Below are 21,458 nucleotides of genomic sequence, written 5' to 3' on the forward strand. Positions count from 1 at the left end.
ACCGACAGAAGAACCGGACCCGGCGCTGCTCCCTCCACTACTGCGCGAGTCTTCTATTGCTCACACACACACACACACACACCCTGTAATGTGTGTGTATGTGTGTGTGGAGCGACACCTGTTCTGTCAATTCATTTTCTTTATTATCACTAAAACAAACAAAACTCTCTGACATTTAGTCTCATGTTTGTCTGTTTTTTGTTGATAAAAATAATTTGAATATTATCTATATATGTATATGATATTATGTTATATATATAATTAAAATGGAAGGAGGACAATTCAATTTCGCTACGATTCAAAAATATTATATCTTTAAACCTTTCGTAAAAAAGAAACTAAAAGAAAATGTATTTTTATAAATATCATCTCAATTTCTACTCCTACATCATTTTGAGGCACAATAAATATTTCCAAAAACGACAATAAAAAGTCCTTAACAAAGAACTTAATGAATTTATATTAAAAGTTAATGGATCTACAAAATGAAATCGTCTGACCTTATTAGGGGTCAAACAAATACAGTCAAATGAATTTGCTCTACAGAAACTACATAAGGGTTTATGAAGCTTCATGAAACATTTGATGATGTATCAGTGTCTTCATTTTTAAAAAGGCCACTAGATGTCACTCTCTGCTTCATAACCTTTGGCTCTGATCTACTAATCCATTAAAAACCTGGCTAACAGACTAAGAGTGCCATCTAGTGGTCTTTCAAAATCAAAACACTGTACGTGCATGTGTTTCATGAAGCCTCATCGACACATCACTATAAACAGCCTCATCTCGCTGATCTTCAACCTCTTTTGTCATCCCTCCATCATCTCCGTGGCGTGTTCTCAGAGGACCATCATCCCACCTCTGACGCCATTTGACACAGGAAGTGACACGGGCCTGTCCCGAGAAAAAACAAATCCTCGTCTGTGTTTGATCCGCATTTAAGAAGCAGACCTGGAGCAGATCATCATTTCAGGAGCAGCAGGCAGCTCTGAAGATCCAAGGCTGCACTTATGATGTATGAAGGATGCTGAGATTCAGGGTCACCAGGGTGTGTCATCATCACGCTCTTTTCTTCTCATCCTGCACTTCATGAGGCGGTTCACCATGGAGACAGCTGATGACAATCATAATGATATTGAGGCTCGCAACAACTCGATGCACAAGATGAGCTTCAGCGTGAATAGAAATGAGCTCAGGTTTGTAGACACGTGTTAGTGAGGAGAAATGTGTTCATGATATTAGAAACAACTGGATAAAGAAATCGTTTAATGTTCTGAAGTTGATTTTGAAAATGTAATTTAAGGTTTTTATAATAATTGAATTAGAATTATTCAATATAAATGAATTTTGTTTACACTTATTACACAAATATTAAGAAATAAATGTTCTAAAGGTTTTTAATTCAATATAAAAATGTTGGTATAACAGCTCCATTACATAATACCATAATGTAAAAGTACTTGATAGAACTCTCCACCAATCATGCGACAACCATGATTTTACATTTTTATATTGAATTGAAAAGCTGACATAATTAAAACTTATTGAACTTAGAAAATGTATTTTTAATTATTGGTATTAGAATATCAAACTCTTATGTGTCAAACAAAATTCTGTCCATTTTGAAAATATTAAAAAAAATGTATTCCATAATTTAACCCTTGTGTCGTCTCGGGGTCAAGGTCTGAAAACAAATGTGTTTGTGGTAGCCCTTGTGTTAAAAGTAGTGATGCTTTGATGAAGCTTCATGAAGCAATGTCATTATTTTCAGAGCCCACTAGATGGCGGTCGCTACGTTATTTTCTTTTGTTTTGAACAACTTTATAATGAAACATCACATCATTTTAAAAACTGGTGGCGCCACCTACTGACCTCTACACAACATGACACTGATTCATGAAGCTTCATCAGACCATCATTAGTTAAAAGGGTTAAAAAAAAAATAACCCTTTAAATTTACAAATTATAGAGTACAATTCCAAATCCAAATTTCCAAATCCAAATTATTTAATTAATTTACTTGACATTATATATTCAAAGAAAACCGTTTTAAAATGTTAAATTAATCAAATAATATTAATTAAAAGTCTATATTTAAGTGTAATTCAGGTCATGTTTGTTTCCACCCTGACTTTAGGAGGGTGGTATGGCAACAGTCAAAGTCAGCATTCGTTTGGGAACGACCCCTGATGGTCGTCGGTGACCTCTGACTAGAATAAAAAGAAGAAGAAAATTCTGGGAAGAATCCTCAGAGCGTCTCGCTACAGAAATGCTTGATGAAAGAGCAGAGACGGATCTCCAGAGGTGGCTCTCGGGGGACAAACAAGAGCTGGTGTGATTTCTCCTCAGATAATTGCTTTTTTTTTTACCTCTTGCTCAGGTGCCTGGCAACCGTCATCCTGTCCAGCCGGTCCGGATGAAAAGAAAAGGAAGCTCTAATTACAGTTCAGACCCACAGCGAGGCCGGCGAAGAATTCTGCTGGAAGACGAATACAAATCTGATCCAGGAGGACAGAAGGAGATCAGTGAGGTTCACCGGTCCAATAACCAGCATGCCTTAGTTCTGATGTGCCTTTGAGCAATCGCTTCTTGTACAGGTGCAAATGTTGAAATCCCTCCCCTTCTTTACTGTCTCCCAGAGTTTTAATCTTTTATTTTTAGTTTTTAGCAACTTCTTTTCCTTCTTCCATTTACTTTTTTCTCTTAACATTTTTAAAAACAATTTGTTTTACCTTCTTAAGACCAATATTTTTGTCATATCTTTCCAAATTTTGCTTAACCTTTTAATATCGAATGTTAAAACATCAACAAAAAAAAACAGGGCGAAGCAAACCTCTTAACTCACTCTGTGCTAATGAATGCAGTTGCTAATGGAGATGCTAATCATCCGTCCATGAATCTGGAGTTTGTCGGCTAATGAAACTCATCTCAAATACACTGGACCAATGTCATTAGCATAACTGCATCTCAAACTGCATTTCTAATGTTGCCTAGCAACCATTGCCAGATATTGACTAAATAAATGTCATAAGTCACATGGAAGTTGATTTATTTTTGGTGATTTGATCCAATTCCATCATAACAAACTTATCTCAAGACACTTTACTGTTTAAGGAAGACTTAGAAAAACTTCATTTTAGAAGGCAGAAACCTCGAGCAGAACCAGACTCATGCTGTCACCGGCTGGGAGGAAGGATCGGGCGTGTAGACAGATGGATGGAGAGAAGAGAGAGGGAGGATACAGTGAGAGAAAAGAGGATAAAATGATGGCGTTTTTAAGTTTCAAATTCTGTGTTTTATGAAGGTTAAAAACCATCCAAGTGACTGAGGAACCTTCAAAACCTTCCTAAATCCAGATGGTGATCCAGAAAAAAATGTTTTTAATGAGGCTTTTTTGCAAACAGATCGACAGCTCCGTGGACGTACCAACAACATTAAGTGGCGCTCAACCATGACGCCAAGCAGGTCCTGCAGGAGCCGCACAAAGTGAAACTTGCATCACTGGATCTTTCCTATAAACGCAACATTCCTCTGCTGATAAAAACCACTCAGCCAGTGACGAAAAACAAGCAAAGAAGTCCAGATACTCTTCAAACATCCACTTTCAGGACCTTGACTGAGTAAATGTTACGGTGAGGCAACAGAACTCACTGGACAAAAGCCAGAATTCTCGTGTATCTCAAGGGCAGCCGGGTCTGTGCTGCTGCTGCGTGTCGGATAAACCAGGAATCCAGGTCCGGAGAGTTCAAGAGTGTTTGTCTTTTATTGTGTTTTTTTTTTTTTTCCAAGTAAAGCATCTCCATTTGTCTGCATCAAACGGTCCAGCTGAGCCCGAGCAGTGACGTGCGACGATGTTACTTCAGGCACACACACCGTGACATAAGGAACCCGCTGAATCGCCATGGTTACAAACTCTCATAAGGTCAAGAATGACGTTTTACATCTTCAGAAAAACAGGAGAAAGAAAAAAAGGTAACCAATAGCAACCGAGCGCCACTGTGTGGTCTTGCATCAATGCTCTGGGTGATGCAGATGTAACCGAGCATTTCTCTACTCATTTTTTCTGCTGGATAACAAACATGGAAAAGAATAATTTATTCCAGGTGAGCAAAAAATTGGTTTAAAAAAAAAAAAAGATGATGGTTGATAAAAAGTTATGTAATAAAACTTACAAAAACACGGATCATGTACCGAGACAATGTTCTGTTTGAGCTTTGGAAGAAGAAAAAGCAAACCTGTTTCAGCCGAAAGATTTGATAAAAAAGACAAAATTCCACAGTGGTTTGTCTGATGGTTGATCATGATTGTAGATCGGCTGAAGCGACGTTACAGGGCGTTGTATTCCACGCACTTGGACGGGACGGTGGTGAAGTGTTTCTGGCAGATCGTCATGAGTCTCTTCAGACCCTGCAAGGAAAACAAAATGTTTTCTTAACTTGGTTAACGATTCATACGCATCATTGGAGAAAAGTGAAGACACAACCAGAAAACATTTAGGATGATGAGGAAGTTTCTTTTTGTGCAAGTGTGTGTGCATGTGACGAGTAGATGTTGAAAGCATTACGCAGTAAATAAGTTTAAATGACAATATTGACAAGAGGTCTGAGAAAATATCAAATAACTTAAATATAACGTGTTTTTTTTTCTTTCAAATAACATTTGAACCATAGTTATTATGTTTTACATTTCAGTGTGTGTGTGTGTGTGTGTGTGTGTGTGTGTGTGTGTGTGTGTGTGTGTGTGTGTGTGTGTGTGTGTGTGTGTGTGTGTGTGTGTGTGTGTGTGTGTGTGTGTGTGTGTGTGTGTGTGTGTGTGTGTAAAATAAAATAATATAATTTACAATTAACATTCAAATATTCACTGCATATGTTCATTTTTGTGTTGCAAGTAAAACTTCAGTCGTTACGTCCTCCAGCAAGATCCCAGCAATGACTGAGGACGAGAGGATACAGTTGACGCTTTGTGGATGATGTTGGAAGATTTATTTGGTTTTAAAAATGAAGAGATTACGACTTTTTCAAGAGTCACATGGTCTGTAAGTCCTGCGCTCAAGTCTTACCACAAATATATTTTCGTTGCTACAGTACCACAGTATATCGTATCAACGCCCCTGTATCATGGTATTCATTGTATCGCCAGATTCTTGACAAACATCCCCCTAATATGGAGTTGCTCATCCATTGCAGGGTTAAAATAACAAATCTATGATCATATAAAAAACAAATGAAAAGCTGTAATTAAAGTGTCGATTCCTCACCTGAATGTATTTCCTCTGAGTCTCGTCGTTCAACACGTGGGCCACGTGTTTAGAGAAGATCTTCTCTCGACCTGTACGGGCGTGGATGCCCACCATAGTCACGCCGATGGGCCAGGGGGCGTTTCCGATCGCCATCTGAAGGTACGCGTCGTTGGCCTGACACACAAATCATCTTAAAATAGAGCCCACACTGAAGAGGTAAAAAAAATTGAGATCAAACCTTCACGTATTCCCTCTGCAACATGAACTTGATGATATCTGTGATGGACTCTTTGATGTCGGCTGATAGAGCCTGAAGGGAGATGCATCGAAGCAGTGAGTAACGCACCAAAAGGAAGACATTTATATGTTCCGATCCTGGATTCTACCTTCTTCCTCAGCTTCCTGAACAGAGGTTTGAGATAAGACTCGGTCTGAGAATGGGTGGCACTGGCGAGCTTTCCCTGGACACTACGTTTCACGAGGTCCTGCCTGCTGTTCAGATCCTTGGCCCAAACACCCAGAAGGAACTGGAGGACACAAAAAGTCAGCAAAATACTTTATGGAGGTGAACAAAAAACAGATATCGGTCTTACCCTCAGGAACTTGTCGATGAGATCCATGTCTCCGTGGTCGTCTCCTCTGCCAAGATTCTTGCCAAGAGCCTGAGAGAGAATCATCAGAATCATACATCTGTGCTTCTTAATGCAGCAGGTTGTTCAGGTTTCAAATGTGACCAATAAAAAATAATGATGCTCTGGAAAGAGCAGGTCAGATCAGTTCACCTCCAGTTCCTCGATGGTTGTGTTTTCTTCGTGCACTTTCAGGTCGTGCTGCGTGTCCACCTCTCCAGGTTCAATTCCACCGACTACTTCATTCAGGTACTGCAGGTCGATCTTGTCCATGGCGGCCTTCAGGTCGTTCCTCAAACCCTGCACATCGAAAAGTGATTGACTTATCGTTTGTTTTAACACATTAAAACAAGAAAGAAATCTAGTTTCTTTACCATAAATGCATCCAAAATTAAAACCCAATGAGATATAAAGAGCTTGTTGATTCAAGGAATGAATAGAACTTTATGATGAATTCAGAGAAAACAACACATCGGAAAAAATGTCTGTGGATCATTCCATGTAGTTATTATTGCATTGAGATAAACAATTGTTGCCTTCACTAAAAGATGCATTTAGATGAATACAGTATGTTTATATACAATTTAATACACTACAACCTGTGCAGTGTATCAAATATTGAGGTCATTTGGGGGGTGTTTAACGTGTGGCCATCTTACCTTGTTCACTTCTGGCGTTAACATCTCAATTTTCCTGAGTCTCTGAAAGGCCTCGTAGTCTGATTCTCCAAAGAGTCTGATGGGTTCAGCTCTCTCTCTTAGCCGCCGGACGACCTACAAGACAGACAACAATTTATTAAGAAGTTCCACATTTGATTCTAAACATTTGTTACTATACGTTATCCTACAAAAAAAAGTATTTTAGGAGTTCAGTTATTGAATTTTTGTGTTCACTTTATGAGCTTGAAAACAGCAGGGAAGTATATTGTTAAACAGTCCATCATCGTTTTTGGCAGGTGATATGGAAAACAAAGTTCATAATTTAACAGTATTTTCTTTATGTTCTCTAAAGGCTGGAAAACATTTAAACATCTTATTTGAATTAAGACCAACCTTGTACTTCTATATTCAGTCATTTTTTACTTTTATCCAAAGCATGAGCAGTGTTATTTCACATTAGAGCAAAAAAGTTAATACCGATACTGGTTCGGTATCAGTCGATAATCAAAGATGAGGTATTAGTATCAAAACCATAAAAGTCCGATCTCTGCATCACTATTTCTTAGTCTCTGTGAGATAATTTAACTAATGCAAAGGTTTAAACGCATCTATACATGCATGTACAAGTTTAAAGAAACTCAGTGTATTTGAAAATAATTGAACTTCAAACTAATTTGATCATTAAGTCTGAATCGATTTAAATTTGACGTAATAAAACATTAACATGTTTTACTCACCTCCTGTCGTGACAACGTCATTGGCAGCTTTTCTTCTGCAAGTTCCATCTCCAATATAGGATTGGCTGATGGGGAGGGCTCATCTTCCTCCTTATTGGTGACCTAAAACATGGAAATTAGGGAATTTTAGAGAAAGTGAACTAACAAGCTATCTTGGTCACATATCAAACATGGAGTCGATATAACTAGAGTGATCCCTAAAATGTACACAATCAAGGCGCTGACAAAAGTAGATCGACAAAACCAAAATGTATATGGGAATAAATGCAAATAAACATGCATAAAATATACATGCATCGCAGCCCTTTTAGATTATGAATCAAATAAAGCAAAATCTAAGAGAAACTTGAAAAAAAAACTAACACAATGCTTTAATTGAGAACACCATAGAAAGAAAATAAGAAATGCAAGTTAAAAACATAAAGAACAAATGAAAGGTTTCATGGACTGGTTTGATTGTTGGAAATAAAATAAAAAGTCACACATACTGTAAGTGCAAAACAAAAAGAACTAAACATTTTAAATGTACTGGTTTAACACCCCATGCTCAGATAAGATGCGTCCTTCTTTGGGGTGACAGCTTCAATTGCTTGTTCTCTTGTTTTAACATGAAATACAAAACATGTCAACTGCTGGTTAGAGTAAAATCATACATGTTGACTCTTACATATGTACTTAATTGATTCATTATGCCAATGCTGAGAGAACATTTCAATTAAAATGATAGTTCAACCAATTCAAACTGCACTCAAGTTCTACTCACCCTCTTGTCAACTAAAGGTTGGGATTATTTTCAGAGTTCCTTTTTAGAGTTATAGGCAAAAATGCAAGTCCATTTTAACGACATCTTCATCTCCATCCAAAATACAAACAAAACAAACTTAAAATACAATGACTTATTAAGGTTTACTCGACAAATTCTTCATTACAATTGACTTACATTTTTGTCAAGAAATCAAAAAAGGAACTCATTACGTTGAAAAAAAAATCCCAACCCCGACATAAGGGTTAGTAGAAAATGAGTGAAGCTTGGGTGAACCATCACTTTAACTAGGCAATAATACTGTCCACTGTGGCTGCCACCAAAGATAAATATAGAATGCACCACTTTAAGATGGATCAAATCATATTTGAAATCGATGCAAGGAGGCCGAAGCCTTAAGAAATCTTTGTTCATGCATTTAGCCACAACTGTCACCAGGCAAACCCATACCTGGCTGTGAGAAGGCTCACGCTGTACCTACAGATGCGACAGCAGAGTTTGAAGAGAAATACAGTGAAGAGAGTCACAACTAAATTCCACTTAGCTGATCAGGCTTGACCGAGAGAGTACATTGTCACTCAAAAAAAATGTATGATGTGATGGTGAAAACAAACCTTATAACCAGATCGTATTAAGTAATCTTCATGTTCTTTCTGTGCGAGATCAGACCTTTTGAAGAACCTTTTGGAGTCCTGGAAAAGAAAACCCCAGAAATTCAGCACAAATTAAACATTACGCTTACAAAGACCCAATAAAAAGGAAAATGCTAATATCTTAGCACGTCACTTAGCACCTTAAATCATTGAACAATTGAAGAAGCTAAATCAGGAAACGTGTCTCCCCCGTTGAAGCTAATGTTTTTAGCACACATGCTAGCACGCTTACAGTTCGTGTTTGACAATCCTACCAAGGTTCGACGCACTGCTTTTAAACATTAACGACATGAATGTTGTATGTGTGTGACAAAAAAACAAATAAAATAGCGTAACAAACACAAACTTGGAAAACAATTCGTGCTGAAACATTTTAGCACGAATGCTAACTGGTTAGCACGTCAAATAGTTTCGCGATACTCACATCGACAAGGTTTTTATCTTCGAGGAGTTTCCTCTTTCTGGCGATTTCAGCTTTAATAATATCCATTTTACTGTTAAACAACAACACCGTTTGGTGGCGTCGTGAAGATCTTCCAGAAATACCCAACCGGAAATGAAATGGTACCGTCTTTAAAAAAATAAAGTGGAGCCGGTAAATCTTTCACAATAAAGCCATGAAAATAAAACTTCCAACACAAGACAGGATTTATTTTGTAATGGCAGGCATTATAGAATAAAAGATAAATATAAATTAATTAATCAAAAAATATATACAATCTTTTAAATTAAAACATGAGACATACAATTAAATATAAATAAATACAATAAAACAAATATACATTATATGTTACAAATGATTAGGTTAGGTTAGGAAGAACTTTATTGAAATTGTTGTTTTTTTCCAATTAGCCACAGCAATACAGCAATTTTTCAATTAAAAATAAATAAAAATAAAATGAGAACAAGCACAAAGAGAAATAAAGAGAAAGAACAAGATGATACTATCTGAGTCTAAAGATAAAGAACATAGATCAAAGACAAAGGATACAAAAACTAACTTTTAATTTTAATTTTGTGATATTCATAATCCGGACATCAGACGGATAATCCCGTTAAATAATAAAAATGTTGATGATGATATACATATAAACTATATGCAATCGAAACAATATATTCCGCTGTAGTATAATATCAGTAAACATTTCTTGTTTTTCTTCTTTTTTTTAAAGAGAGAAACTTAATTAGAAATAGCTTTTTCTTCAAGTTTTTATGTCCTTGATTCTAAAATTGAGTTTTTCAAAACCTAAACATGTATTTCATCTTAAACGGTGGGTTTTAGGAGCTATAAAAATCACGTAGGTGAAATTTATTTTTTCGCGATTTAATGTAGAATTTTGCCCACTTTGTGTTTGAATCGACGTTAATTTCTCACGTGTGCTTTGTTCACGTATATTTTACATGTTAATCATTTTAATTTCAAAATAATATCAAACTTAAATGTTGTCCAAAACACCGATGTTGTCGTTATTATATTTGACTTCAAGTGTGATTTTGATCAGATTGTTTCTCCCTGAACACTCGCAGACGTCTGACCTTTATGCTGAGAACATACCATCAGGTGGCGCAAAGGGATTTAGAATAAAACAGTCTTTAATGATGTCACGCCAGGAAACGGTGGCAGCGGCGACGCAGTTGAACCTCCAACATTAACATTAACATAAAAGGATGTATTCGTGCGCGGACACGCGTGGATCTGAGGTGTCACATCAGCAGGATTTCACGTGGGATTCATAAACTCCACGGACGCGGGGTTTTAAACGTGGGGAGGAAAAAATGGATTTTGGATCGAGGAAGAGGAGACGGAAGTCACAGAGCTTTAAACTGGTCACGGATGAAGGTACAGTGATGATGGAGGGATGAGAGGAGGGCTGTGAGTCTGCGTGTTTGTCGGGAGACATGAAAGAGGAACAATCTTTTTTTTAAGATCTGACGTTATATGTCAGGGCGAGAACACACATGACAATCTGATGTAAAGTCTGTAATGTGGTGGTTCGATTCCAACATGTCCTTCATGCAACATAGAGGAGGTTGTGTTGTGGATGAATCAGCTTTAGATGCCTACAGGTGGTGGATCCTTCATGACATCATTGAGGACGGGAGTGGCTACCTCAACATGTAGTGTGTGTCTCTGGAAAGATCTGGAGTTCAACATTGACTCAACAAAATAATTGTGTGTTTAATGTTTTCACTTTGTTTCAGACTGTGACCCGCCGGTGAAAGAAACAGAGTCCAAAATTGACAATGGTAAGTGAGTAAGTAAGTAAGTAATTGTTATTTGCGTCTGTGTCATTCATGGAATTTCACGTCCAAAAAAAGGTCTGTTAAATTAATCAACGTTGCCTGGCAGATCTATAAATCCTGTGGTTGCTCACAAATTTAATAAAGAAAGTAGTCAAAATGTTACATTTTGTTGCTTCAATGTGGTATATTTGAATTAATCTATGAATGAACCTTTAGTTATTTTTGACCCAAACGTATTGTGTTGCTTAAAAGAAATGTCCAAACTAGAAAAGCACAGGCCCCACTATCAATATGCTAATTTACACCTAATTGTAACTTTTAAAAATAGCAATTTGATCACTTTTTCACAATATAAAAATGTTGAATACCTACAAAATGTATAGCTCACATGTCTTAAGATGATTAATGGATTCAGATGGTCATTTTATACACCATCAAAATGTAGACTTCGTCCACTAAAGTTTAATCGAAATCCATTATTCAATTTTTGTTACGTTATTTTTCGCTTACAGACGTAGACAAATCAACGCACATAATAACATAACCTCCTGATGTAGCAAAGACTGGGAAAACAAAAACAACAAATTTGCTTTGTCCAGTCCTCTTTCGATGAATCCACTTTGTATCCAGAACTCCGGTACAAAATCAAAATTTAAGGTTTCATTGGAATCTGTTTAAAACCTTTAAAGGGACTTTACTGACAGATAACTCAGATGATCACATCACCTGCTTGGTGAAGGTAATAAGAATAAACCATAGAAGACGAAGTAGATTTAAGACGTAGAAGAAGATGCTTTTTAGCACCTGAAGAAGAGCCTTTTGAAGTGTCACAGTATACTTTAGATTTTAGACTTTAGACTTTAGACTTTAGACTTTCTGTTATTGTCATTGCACAGAAAACACAGCAGTGAAACTGTCAATGAAATTTTGTTGCTTGGCAACCGTTAAAAAACACAGCAGAAAGATGTATACATAAAAAGTATAAAAATAAATATTAATAAGTTAAAAATAGTGCAATATAGAATAAACAGAATAAATACATAATATTTTAAATAGTGCATAGCTCTACTTAATCGTAGCTATCCAAGTGTCAAAATTACAGATTACAGATTCTCCTATAGTGGTTACAAACTAGAGGTTAGGTTAGATTAGGTTGAACTTTATTCTAGAACTTTACTTTAAATTGTTTTTTTCCAATTAGCCACAGCAAATACAGCAATTCTTCATTAAAAATACAAATAAAATCAGAACAAGAACAAAAAGAAATAACGAGAAAGAACAAGATGATACAATCTAAGTCTAAAGATAAAGAACATAGACCAAATAAAAATAACAAAGACAAAGGATACAAAGATTAACATAGAACAGACCACCAGATCATGACACATTCCCACCCAAACACACCACAGCATAGAACAGGACACTGGCCACCACCTTCCACTGCATGCTGAGCTCGTGACCCACAATTCTTCCAGGCTACTTTCAAATGAAGTTGGTGATTTCGCTGCAGTGTGGCTGGGGGACGATGGAATGGAGATCAAGAAGCAGATCACAGGAATGATGAGGCTTCTGAACGACAAGACCAGCAGGGTTTACCAGCGAGTGGAAGTAGATCATGAAGGTCCTTCACCAGGGGATAGACCGGCAGCTGGTCTGCAGTCAGCTTCAAAGAACCAGACGGTCAGCAGCTGTACAGTGAGTGCCGGAGCTTCATCATCATCAAACATCTCCGACCTCATTCCCAGTGATAACCATGATTGCATGAGATCCGCAGACTGTAGCACAAGGAAGGACGTTAGCATCCGTGGCATTAATGGTGAGTAAATTTCATCAAAACAGGCAAAAATGTTCTAAGGAGGCTGAGCAAGAGCATTTCTTTGGACCATCTCTAACTTGCCAATGAATTTTCAGCCGCTTCCCATCATGTCCAGGAGCACACTTGCTGCACATGTAGCTGCAAAGGCACTTTAAATTCTATTCTGTACGAGCTGCAGGCCATGAGGAGACTGATGCAGGCTCAGAAAGGTGAGTGTGGTCTCCAAAGGTGAGAGGAAACTGGAGCGTGGATCTGATAATGTTCTTTCACTTTTAGAAGGACTCGAACCGGAAGCGTCGCTCCACCTGAGTCCAGAGGCGTCGTCCAAAAGGGAGGAGGATTTTAAAGGGGACTCGTCGAATGAGGTCCCTGCGTCGCCACAGGAATATCTTTCGTCGGAGCTGAAAGAGCCTCAGGAAACACTACAGTCGGTGAGTGTGTTAGTGTCGAGTGAGAACACACACATTAAATTATACCTATTCTAATTTCCCGTGTCAGGGATGAACAACTACGTTTCCATATAAGCTCCAAAATAATATACTTCCACTGCTTTCGGTGGCCAGCAATAATGCTTGTCAGAATAAAAGTTTCATAATTCAGATCATATTAAAATGAATGCAAAAAGTACATAGAAAAGAAATATTTAAAATGCTAGTTTGAATTCTATATGAGGTTTGATATGTGTAAATAAAAAAACAAATTTTAAAGAGAAAAATATTTAAAACAAATTTATAAAAAATAAATATAAAAAAATAAACATTTAAAATATCCACCAGAAATGTTTATTGCCAGTGTTATAAACAAAACACAAATAGAAAAACAGATCCAAGCACCAAGTTAGCCAAAGCAATTTAAGATAAAAACAATTTAATTTTACATTAATTACCTACAATTACATTAAAAACACACATATGATGGAAATTAGTGTTAAAATATTTAAATGAGAAATCATTAACAATCTTGCCTCTTGAGGGTCAAATATCTTGAGACAGACGGCCACAAGAGGCCCCCAGACTGCACTTTTCCAAGGTATTTATTATGGTGCTCCTATACATGGAACCCTTAGATATATCAACTGAACTGGCTTTGTTCATATTTTCTTTAAAAAACAAGAAAAAGAAAAAATGGATATCTGATTACTTCTATTGTTTGCTTTATTAATAATTAATAATTACGTTTTGTGTCACCATGATTTTCATACCTAGACTAGTTTATTTCAGATAAGGTGTGAAAAATGTCTTCACTTTTAATTTGGTAGCTACTGTAGAAGTCTTTTGCTGATATTCCGGTTACTGTGTTTTCGGTAAAATAAATGGATGGATGGATGGATGGATGGATGGATGGATGGATGGATGGATGGATGGATGGATGGATGGATGGATGGATGGATGGATGGATGGATGGATGGATGGATGGATGGATGGATGGATGGATGGATGGATGGATGGATGGATGGATGGATGAAACCTTAGTGATCCCTCTATTGTTATGATATTACTGCAAGATGGTGCAATAATAAATAATGATAAATATAGCTAGTAGTAAAGAATAAAATGTATCATATTGTTCAAAGGCAAAAGCAAAAAAGACGGTTAAATGTATTTCCAGAAGTAAAATCACGTATTTGACTTTCAGGCTGTGCGTCTCGCAGAGGACTTCGATGTGTTTATTTCAAAAGCCCAGTTGAAGACTATCTTGGTCAACTACACTCGCTCCGGAAGTCTTCTGTTTAGAAAACTGGTAACTATGTTTTCTTTTATCCAACCATCACGATCACAGAGGTTAGGAAAGTAAACTTGTGCTCAGGTGTGTGCCTTCTTCAACGACGCCACCTTGGCCAACTCCTTACCGAACGGAAAAAGGAAGAGAGGGCTCAACGACAAACGGAAAGGCCTGGACCAGAACATAGTGGGCGCCATTAAAGGTAAAAGTACATCTGACCACATTTATAAGCGATCACTGACATGTGTGTCCAGTGTTCACAGAGAAGTACTGCACTGAGCACAAGATCCCCAAGATTCCCAGTCAGCGGGACTGGGTTCAAATCCTGCAAGATCAGATCAAACTTGCCCGCAGGAGGCTGAAGCGAGGTGGAGTGAATCGTACAAGATAAGATTATTCAAGGAGCAACTGAGTTCAGTTTGTCATTAACCTTTCTGATGCTGCAGAAAAAGATGACCCCACACTTATAAAAAGGAGGAGGAGGAATTTTCTGTGAGCAGGTGGGAATCTCTTTAAGGAAACGAAACATGCACCCACAGAAATAAAGATGCTATTGTTGTATTATTAGACTGTATGATACTGAATACTTTTTCTTTTGATTTGACGGTGTCTTTGTCATGTCATGCAGTTATTAGAAGGGGGGAAATTCAGTATATAAATAATCGAATTCAATCATTCAATCAAAAACAAATTAAACCTTTTAATAAGGAAAAAATATTGAATTCAATTGTTCAATCATAACTAATTTAGCTTTTCAATATATCAATTGTCAAAAAGAAGGAGAAATGCTTAAAAACAACACTTCAAAATAAAAGTGTTTACATTTCAGATGTTCTGATAGCACTGATATACTTCCACATAATTCGTTGCCTGTTTTTATATTTCACCTGGATGCTATAATTTGTACATAGAAGTGGTTATATTTTTTTTTTAATACCATTAATTTCAATACATATGTGTATAAATCCTCTTGTTCTTTCAGAGCCCAGAGTCAACACGTCGAAAAAGGTGGAAGAGAATGTATGATGTATCACAATTTTGTCTTTTTAGTCTCATATTATTGTCACATTTTAATAATTGCTATTAGAAAAAAATGTTTAATTTATGTTGTGATGTATGTTCAATGTGCCTTTTTGACTCACTGCTGCACATCCACCTTTTCTCCAATATAAATCTATTTGGTTTCCATCATTGGAAAAAACTAAACGCAAATAAATGTTCGCTGTACAAACTCAATAAAAATCACAGTCGTATGTTTCTGTGAATTGGTCAGATATGAACTAAATTATTATGTTGTAAAATAATCGATGATGATGATGTGTCTATTTAATTAAAGGGGATGAAATGAATGGCTTTTCTCTCAACAGTAATACGACATTAATAAATTGTATTTGCATAAACGATAGATCTTATCGATCGACAGATGTTGTAAAAAATATGTGATGTTGTGCAAGTTGGAGGGAAAATTAAAGGTACACTCCTCTGTATATATTTTGTTGCCATAGCTTACACTTCCTTAAAGGGGATGTCAGAGCCGCCACAGTGCAGGCCGAGGACCCTTAGCCATCGTGTGCGTTTCCTATTAAAATCACAAATAACGTGTTTAATATTTGTGAGTATATATACCGTAAATCCATGTGTTGTATAGTTCAGAAACGATGTTCGATGCGATCCAAAAATATCCCGGCCTTTTCAACGCGCCACGAGAAGCAACTGTGTTCGTTTTGATCAGGCGATATCTGAGGACACACGATTCTGGCGGCGGTGCGTTCTGCCGCCGTCCCCGCTCTTGTGTTGGGATTCACCGCTGACTGAAGCTGGTAAGGAACAATTAAAGGGGAAATGTTGCACGAATATAACTCCAGTTTGGCCCTAAAATCGCCTAGAGTGCGGCCATAACCACCTCTGGTGCACCAGACCAGCGCAAGTGTCGCACAAGCCGCTCGCTCTTGTGTTGTTTTGTTCTTATTCGCGCTGGTGTTGCACACATCGCATGGCGGCGGCCAGCAAAGGGTTAATTTTTTCCCCCGCCGACATTTTTTGTTCGACGCTCTACGTTAAGTTCTTACACCGAACATGTGCGGTCGGTTCGTGTCGCGATCCTCCTGCGGGATGTTAACTTTTCACAATGAATGTTTTAATAATAATGGACCGCCTCCGGTTGCTATCGCTTCTTTGTTGACCTGCCCTGCTGCTGGTGCATTGGATCGGCCGGGGTTAGCAAATGCTAGCTGCGGCAACAACATTGTGTAAAATGTAAACACGAATATAAAGATGGGTTTTGATCGTTGTTTTTTTTTTTTCTGGTGTTTCACTTGTGCGAGAAGCTGACGATGAAGTGAACGTGGAGCAGCTCGTAACAATGACAGATGAAGTTTGATGTGGTCCCGGTGTTGAGGGTTGAATGAACGAGGGAGTGATGTGTTCCAGGAACACTCCCACTTTTACAAATGGGCCATTTATTGAATCATTAACTTCACTTAGATCCAATACTCAATTTCCTATGAACACAAATGTACTTTCATCAAACTACTGTTAATGTTTTCGCTTTAAAAAAAAGAAGAAAAAAATTCTAGCAAAATAAACTAAATATGACAGATAAGAATCTGTAGTAGTTGTGCAACAAATATTAGATACCGTGTATCATGTATACAGCGAGTCATGAAGGCTTGTAACCATTTCCGTTAATAACATATTTTTATTTGTGTCAAAGGTACATTACAGTCTAATTTAACAGAAAATATGTCAAAAAAGAATCTCAATACATTTACTGTTGAATTTTTAAATAAACATTTTGTGAACATGGGTTCATATTTACTTTCATTACTACTTACTTTTGACATTAACAATCCTGTGTTCTCTGTGTTATCTTGACCTTTTAAATATATATATTTTATTGTGTATTGTTTTGATTGTTTAAACGCTTTATTGACCCTGGTATAGAAAAGTGCTCTACAAATATTACTTACTTACTTACTAACAATGATTTAAACGACACAATACAGTTGATGTGAATAGAAGCCAGTGGTCAAAATAAACAATTGTGTCCTTAGTTTTTTATTATTGCACTTTGCATTATTTTAAATTGTTTAACTCATTACAGAGTGAAAATAGATGTTAACAGGGCGACTCATCCTATTGTTATAAACATGAATAATGATTATACTTCAAGATGAATGTAGCCTTCAAATGAATACTATTTTCTCATCTTCTGATCTGATGTTCTGTGCAGCGGTCAGGCTCCAGAGTTTCTACAGACATGTCGGTTAGGGAGGCTTTTAACCCCGAAAGCTACGAGCTTGACAAAAACTTCAGGCTCACACGCTTTGCTGAACTCAAAGGCACAGGATGCAAGGTTTGTATATTCCACTTGAATTATTACTAACCAAACAATTACAACCTCTACTGATCAACTGTTGCTCTGCTGTGGCTGCAGGTACCTCAAGAGGTTTTAGAGAAGCTGTTAGAAACTCTACAGGAGAACCACTATCAAGAAGATGAACAGTTCCTTGGAGCAGTGATGCCCCGATTAGGTAACATTTCGACGGAAAACAAATACTTTGTCACCTAAACTTTATGGAGAAAATGCTTGTATTTGAAAAGATGAATGAAAATGTGTTGTTTTTTCTCTCTCTCTCTCTCCCTCTCTCTCTCTTCAGGCATAGGCATGGATACCTGTGTAATCCCATTAAGACATGGTGGCCTTTCACTCGTCCAGACAACAGATTATATCTACCCGATTGTAGATGACCCCTATATGATGGTATGGCAGCGTTTCTTTTTGTCTTTTTAAATGGATGCTTTGATTTAAATTACCCTGGTTATATGATCCCGAGTGATTTGGTAATTGTTGAAGGTGCTACTTTCAGTACAATTAGTTGAACACAACACAATTATTCTATTTACGTCCTCCATTAGGTTTATTAGTATGTTTCTTATTTATTTAATGATGAATAATAAATGTTTGTGATGAGTATGGAAGGAAATAAATTAATGTAGCTAGAGCATGTGTAATTTTGCATCATCCTACAGCGTAACTTTGTGAATCGTATAATTCGCTTTTTGTCGGAATTGGGAAGCAATAAAATCATGGTGAAACGAGACTTGATCTCCTTTTGTAAAATAAAATTTGACAATATTCCCGCCGTCCTTAAAGGGGCGTTATTATACATATGAGGGGCATTGATGTGCACCTGTCCTTATAGTGATAGTTCACCCAAATATTCAAAGTTCAATCATGTTCTATTCATCCTCATGTCGACTTACGTTTGGGAGTTTTTTAAGAGTAATCTATGTATTTGTGCAGTTAGATATGAATGTATGTTCATATGACAATGGAACCGGAAACGCGTTTAAAAACATCCCGATATCTCCGTACTGCTTTTCTGTAATGGAGCCTTGACAAGAGACATTTTTCTGTATTTGGAGCATGTTTGTAGCAGAAGCTAAAAGGCTAACATGCTACAAAGATAGGAAATACTCGTAAACATCGGGTGTTGACAGTAGACAATGGGAGCCTTTTAGCTTCGGCTACAAACAAACTTAAAAATAATGACATAAATAATTTTTTCCAAACAATTTCTCATGTCAAGAATCATTAGAAGAGGCTCAAAACAGACCATGAGTATGGAGGTATTTTGATATTTTTGAGTATGTATTTTTATACAAGGAGGATGAAGAAAAGTGGGCGTGTTCGGGACCATCATATAGACATACATTTCTGCCTGTAACTGAAATTTTAATTCTGGGTGAATTATTCCTTTAACTTGAGAGAAGACAGTCTTCTCAATAATCTGGTTCATTTATTACAACTCTGAAACTCTTTAGGTGTCACATTTCACAGTTGTGAGGCCTATTATTTGTCATGTGCTGAAATTGTTTGCATATTTTCCAGGGGAGAATCGCTTGTGCCAATGTTCTAAGTGACCTGTACGCCATGGGAGTGACAGAATGTGATAACCTTTTAATGCTACTGGGCGTTAGCAACAAGATGTCAGAGAAGGTAACACCATTTGGGCAAGTCATAGACAAGTCCCTTTTAGAAGACTTGACACTTTGCTCATGTTTGCAGGAGAGAGATAAAGTCATGCCCATGATCATCCAGGGATTTAAAGACGCCTCAGAGGAGGCGGGTACTTCGGTTACAGGAGGACAGACGGTGTTGAACCCCTGGGTGGTGATGGGAGGAGTCGCGACGACAGTGTGTCAACCCAATGAATTCATCATGTAAGACAGTTGTGATGATTAATCTTAAGATATTTACTTTATAATTCCACTCTTATCTTGTTGTTTTCACCCCACAGGCCAGATAATGCAGTTCCAGGAGACGTGCTGGTGTTAACCAAACCATTAGGCACACAAGTTGCAGTAGCAGTTCATCAGTGGCTTGATATTGTACGCTTTATTCTTAACTTAATTTGAACGACACGGTAAACCTGATGCTCACCTCTGTCTCGTAGCCAGAGAAGTGGAACAAGATCAAGCTGGTGGTGACGCAGGAGGACGTGGAGCTGGCCTATCATGAAGCCATGATGAACATGGCTCGACTCAACAGAACAGGTGGACGGGAGTTTGTCACCGGAGAGATGGTTCCACGAGTAAAAGGTCAGGTTTGAGAAATAACTTCTTTTTTGTTTTGTTGTTGTCTTTATTTATAGCGGCAAGTCTGATGCACACCTTCAACGCTCACGCGGCCACCGACATCACAGGGTTCGGAATCCTGGGCCACGCTCAGACTCTGGCCCGGCAACAACGCAGCGAAGTCTCCTTCGTCATCCACAACCTCCCGGTGCTCGCCAAGATGGCCGCCGTATCCAAGGCCTGCGGGAACATGTTTGGACTCATGCACGGCACCTGTCCCGAAACATCAGGTGAGGTATCCGAGTGAGAGTGCAATTTGCTGGTCTTGGCAGAGGAACTAAGTGGAGAAGGCTTTTTAGAGTCTGAAGATCTGACCTTGAACTGGTTTCCATCTCCTCTTTTTTTTTATCCCCAGGTGGTCTGCTCATCTGCCTCCCCCGCGAACAAGCCGCACGCTTCTGCGCCGAGATCAAATCCCCGAAATACGGCGAGGGCCACCAGGCCTGGATCATCGGGATCGTGGAGAAAGGCAACCGAACCGCCCGCATCATCGACAAACCTCGGATCATAGAGGTGGCGCCGCAGGCAGCGACCCAGAATGTCAACCCGACGCCCGGTGCGACTTCCTAATCCTCTCGTCCTGCATTTGCCCAAGTGCTCTGCCCGAGTGATTTTTTAGACAAACTGTGATCCATCCCAGAGAGTGCAGCATCAGCGAAGAACGGCATGCACACGGAGAAGACTGGATTTCTGTCAATCATCATGGAAAAATAAACTGCTCTGCTCGGCCGGTGTGACCCCCCCACCCCCCACCGCATCGCCCCGAAAGACTCATCCTGCAGCTCCCCAATAAAACAATTGGTAAGAAAATGTGCAAAAACCCCAAAATCCATTTGCCTTTTTGTGTCTTTTTAAAATTCTGTTGTAAAAAGTGCTTGAGTGGAAGGCAGCTGCTGGCGGGGGAGTGGACACTGTTCACTCTTCTCAAGTCTTTGGCTTTTTTCTGTTCACATTGTACAGTTTAGTTTTTAGTTCATCCATATAACTGATGCCTTGAAGGAAGACGAGTGACCCGTTTTTTTTTTTTTTAATTACGTTTGTATTGATCTCACTTCAACTAATAAATAATCACATTCAACACGGCTGGTTTTAGCTACTCTGGCACTGATCTCATCAAAGTCCACCATAATGCTGAAAAGGAACCTGCTGGAGATTTTTGTCACCGTCTGTCCTCTCTTTCGAAAAACCAATAATGTAGCTTGCACTCAGAACTGATCAGCCAAGTCCAAGAGATTTGAACCTCGAGACGAGGCTTGTGAAAGACGACCTTTTTTTTAAGTTATGTGATATTTGGGATGACGATAACTTCCACACCACCTCGCAAAAATAAAGAACGTCCTTAAAATGGTTGTGTCT

At 38.1% G+C, this 21,458-nt stretch overlaps 3 protein-coding genes across 5 annotated transcripts; 2 read left to right on the plus strand and 1 right to left on the minus strand.

Moving 5' to 3' along the window:
• Positions 1 to 3,363: 3,363 nt before the first annotated feature.
• Positions 3,364 to 9,236, minus strand: prpf18 (PRP18 pre-mRNA processing factor 18 homolog (yeast)). Of its 2 annotated transcripts, XM_087797878.1 has the most exons (11): positions 9,105 to 9,236; positions 8,642 to 8,719; positions 8,478 to 8,504; positions 7,265 to 7,366; positions 6,528 to 6,641; positions 6,022 to 6,168; positions 5,833 to 5,901; positions 5,626 to 5,766; positions 5,478 to 5,549; positions 5,258 to 5,413; positions 3,364 to 4,407 (listed from the first exon to the last, which is right to left on the minus strand). In XM_087797878.1, the coding sequence occupies exons 1-11, from the start codon at positions 9,168 to 9,170 to the stop codon at positions 4,327 to 4,329; spliced, it is 1,053 nt and encodes a 350-aa protein (XP_087654004.1). In that variant the 5' UTR covers positions 9,171 to 9,236; the 3' UTR covers positions 3,364 to 4,326. The 2 variants fall into 2 exon arrangements, with proteins under 2 accessions (XP_087654004.1, XP_087654005.1); XM_087797879.1 differs by lacking the exon at positions 8,478 to 8,504.
• Positions 9,237 to 10,279: 1,043 nt separating this feature from the next.
• On the plus strand, positions 10,280 to 15,763 carry bend7 (BEN domain containing 7). 2 transcript variants are annotated; one of them, XM_087797115.1, is made up of 10 exons: positions 10,280 to 10,520; positions 10,883 to 10,927; positions 12,435 to 12,740; positions 12,836 to 12,949; positions 13,020 to 13,171; positions 14,376 to 14,480; positions 14,547 to 14,664; positions 14,717 to 14,830; positions 14,909 to 14,962; positions 15,445 to 15,763. In XM_087797115.1, the coding sequence occupies exons 1-9, from the start codon at positions 10,457 to 10,459 to the stop codon at positions 14,956 to 14,958; spliced, it is 1,068 nt and encodes a 355-aa protein (XP_087653241.1). In that variant the 5' UTR covers positions 10,280 to 10,456; the 3' UTR covers positions 14,959 to 14,962; positions 15,445 to 15,763. The 2 variants fall into 2 exon arrangements, with proteins under 2 accessions (XP_087653241.1, XP_087653240.1); XM_087797114.1 differs by having other exon boundaries at positions 10,282 to 10,520; positions 13,017 to 13,171.
• Positions 15,764 to 16,248: 485 nt separating this feature from the next.
• Positions 16,249 to 21,449, plus strand: sephs1 (selenophosphate synthetase 1). Its single transcript, XM_087797113.1, has 10 exons — positions 16,249 to 16,282; positions 17,695 to 17,817; positions 17,899 to 17,995; positions 18,122 to 18,225; positions 19,357 to 19,464; positions 19,534 to 19,688; positions 19,766 to 19,856; positions 19,922 to 20,021; positions 20,120 to 20,332; positions 20,458 to 21,449. Exons 2-10 carry the CDS (start codon positions 17,722 to 17,724, stop codon positions 20,670 to 20,672), a joined length of 1,179 nt encoding a protein of 392 aa, XP_087653239.1. The 5' UTR covers positions 16,249 to 16,282; positions 17,695 to 17,721; the 3' UTR covers positions 20,673 to 21,449.
• Positions 21,450 to 21,458: the final 9 nt, after the last annotated feature.

Source organism: Callionymus lyra, chromosome 8 (genome assembly GCF_982586985.1).
Source record: "Callionymus lyra chromosome 8, fCalLyr1.hap1.1, whole genome shotgun sequence".
Classification (NCBI taxonomy): Eukaryota; Metazoa; Chordata; class Actinopteri; order Syngnathiformes; family Callionymidae; genus Callionymus; species Callionymus lyra.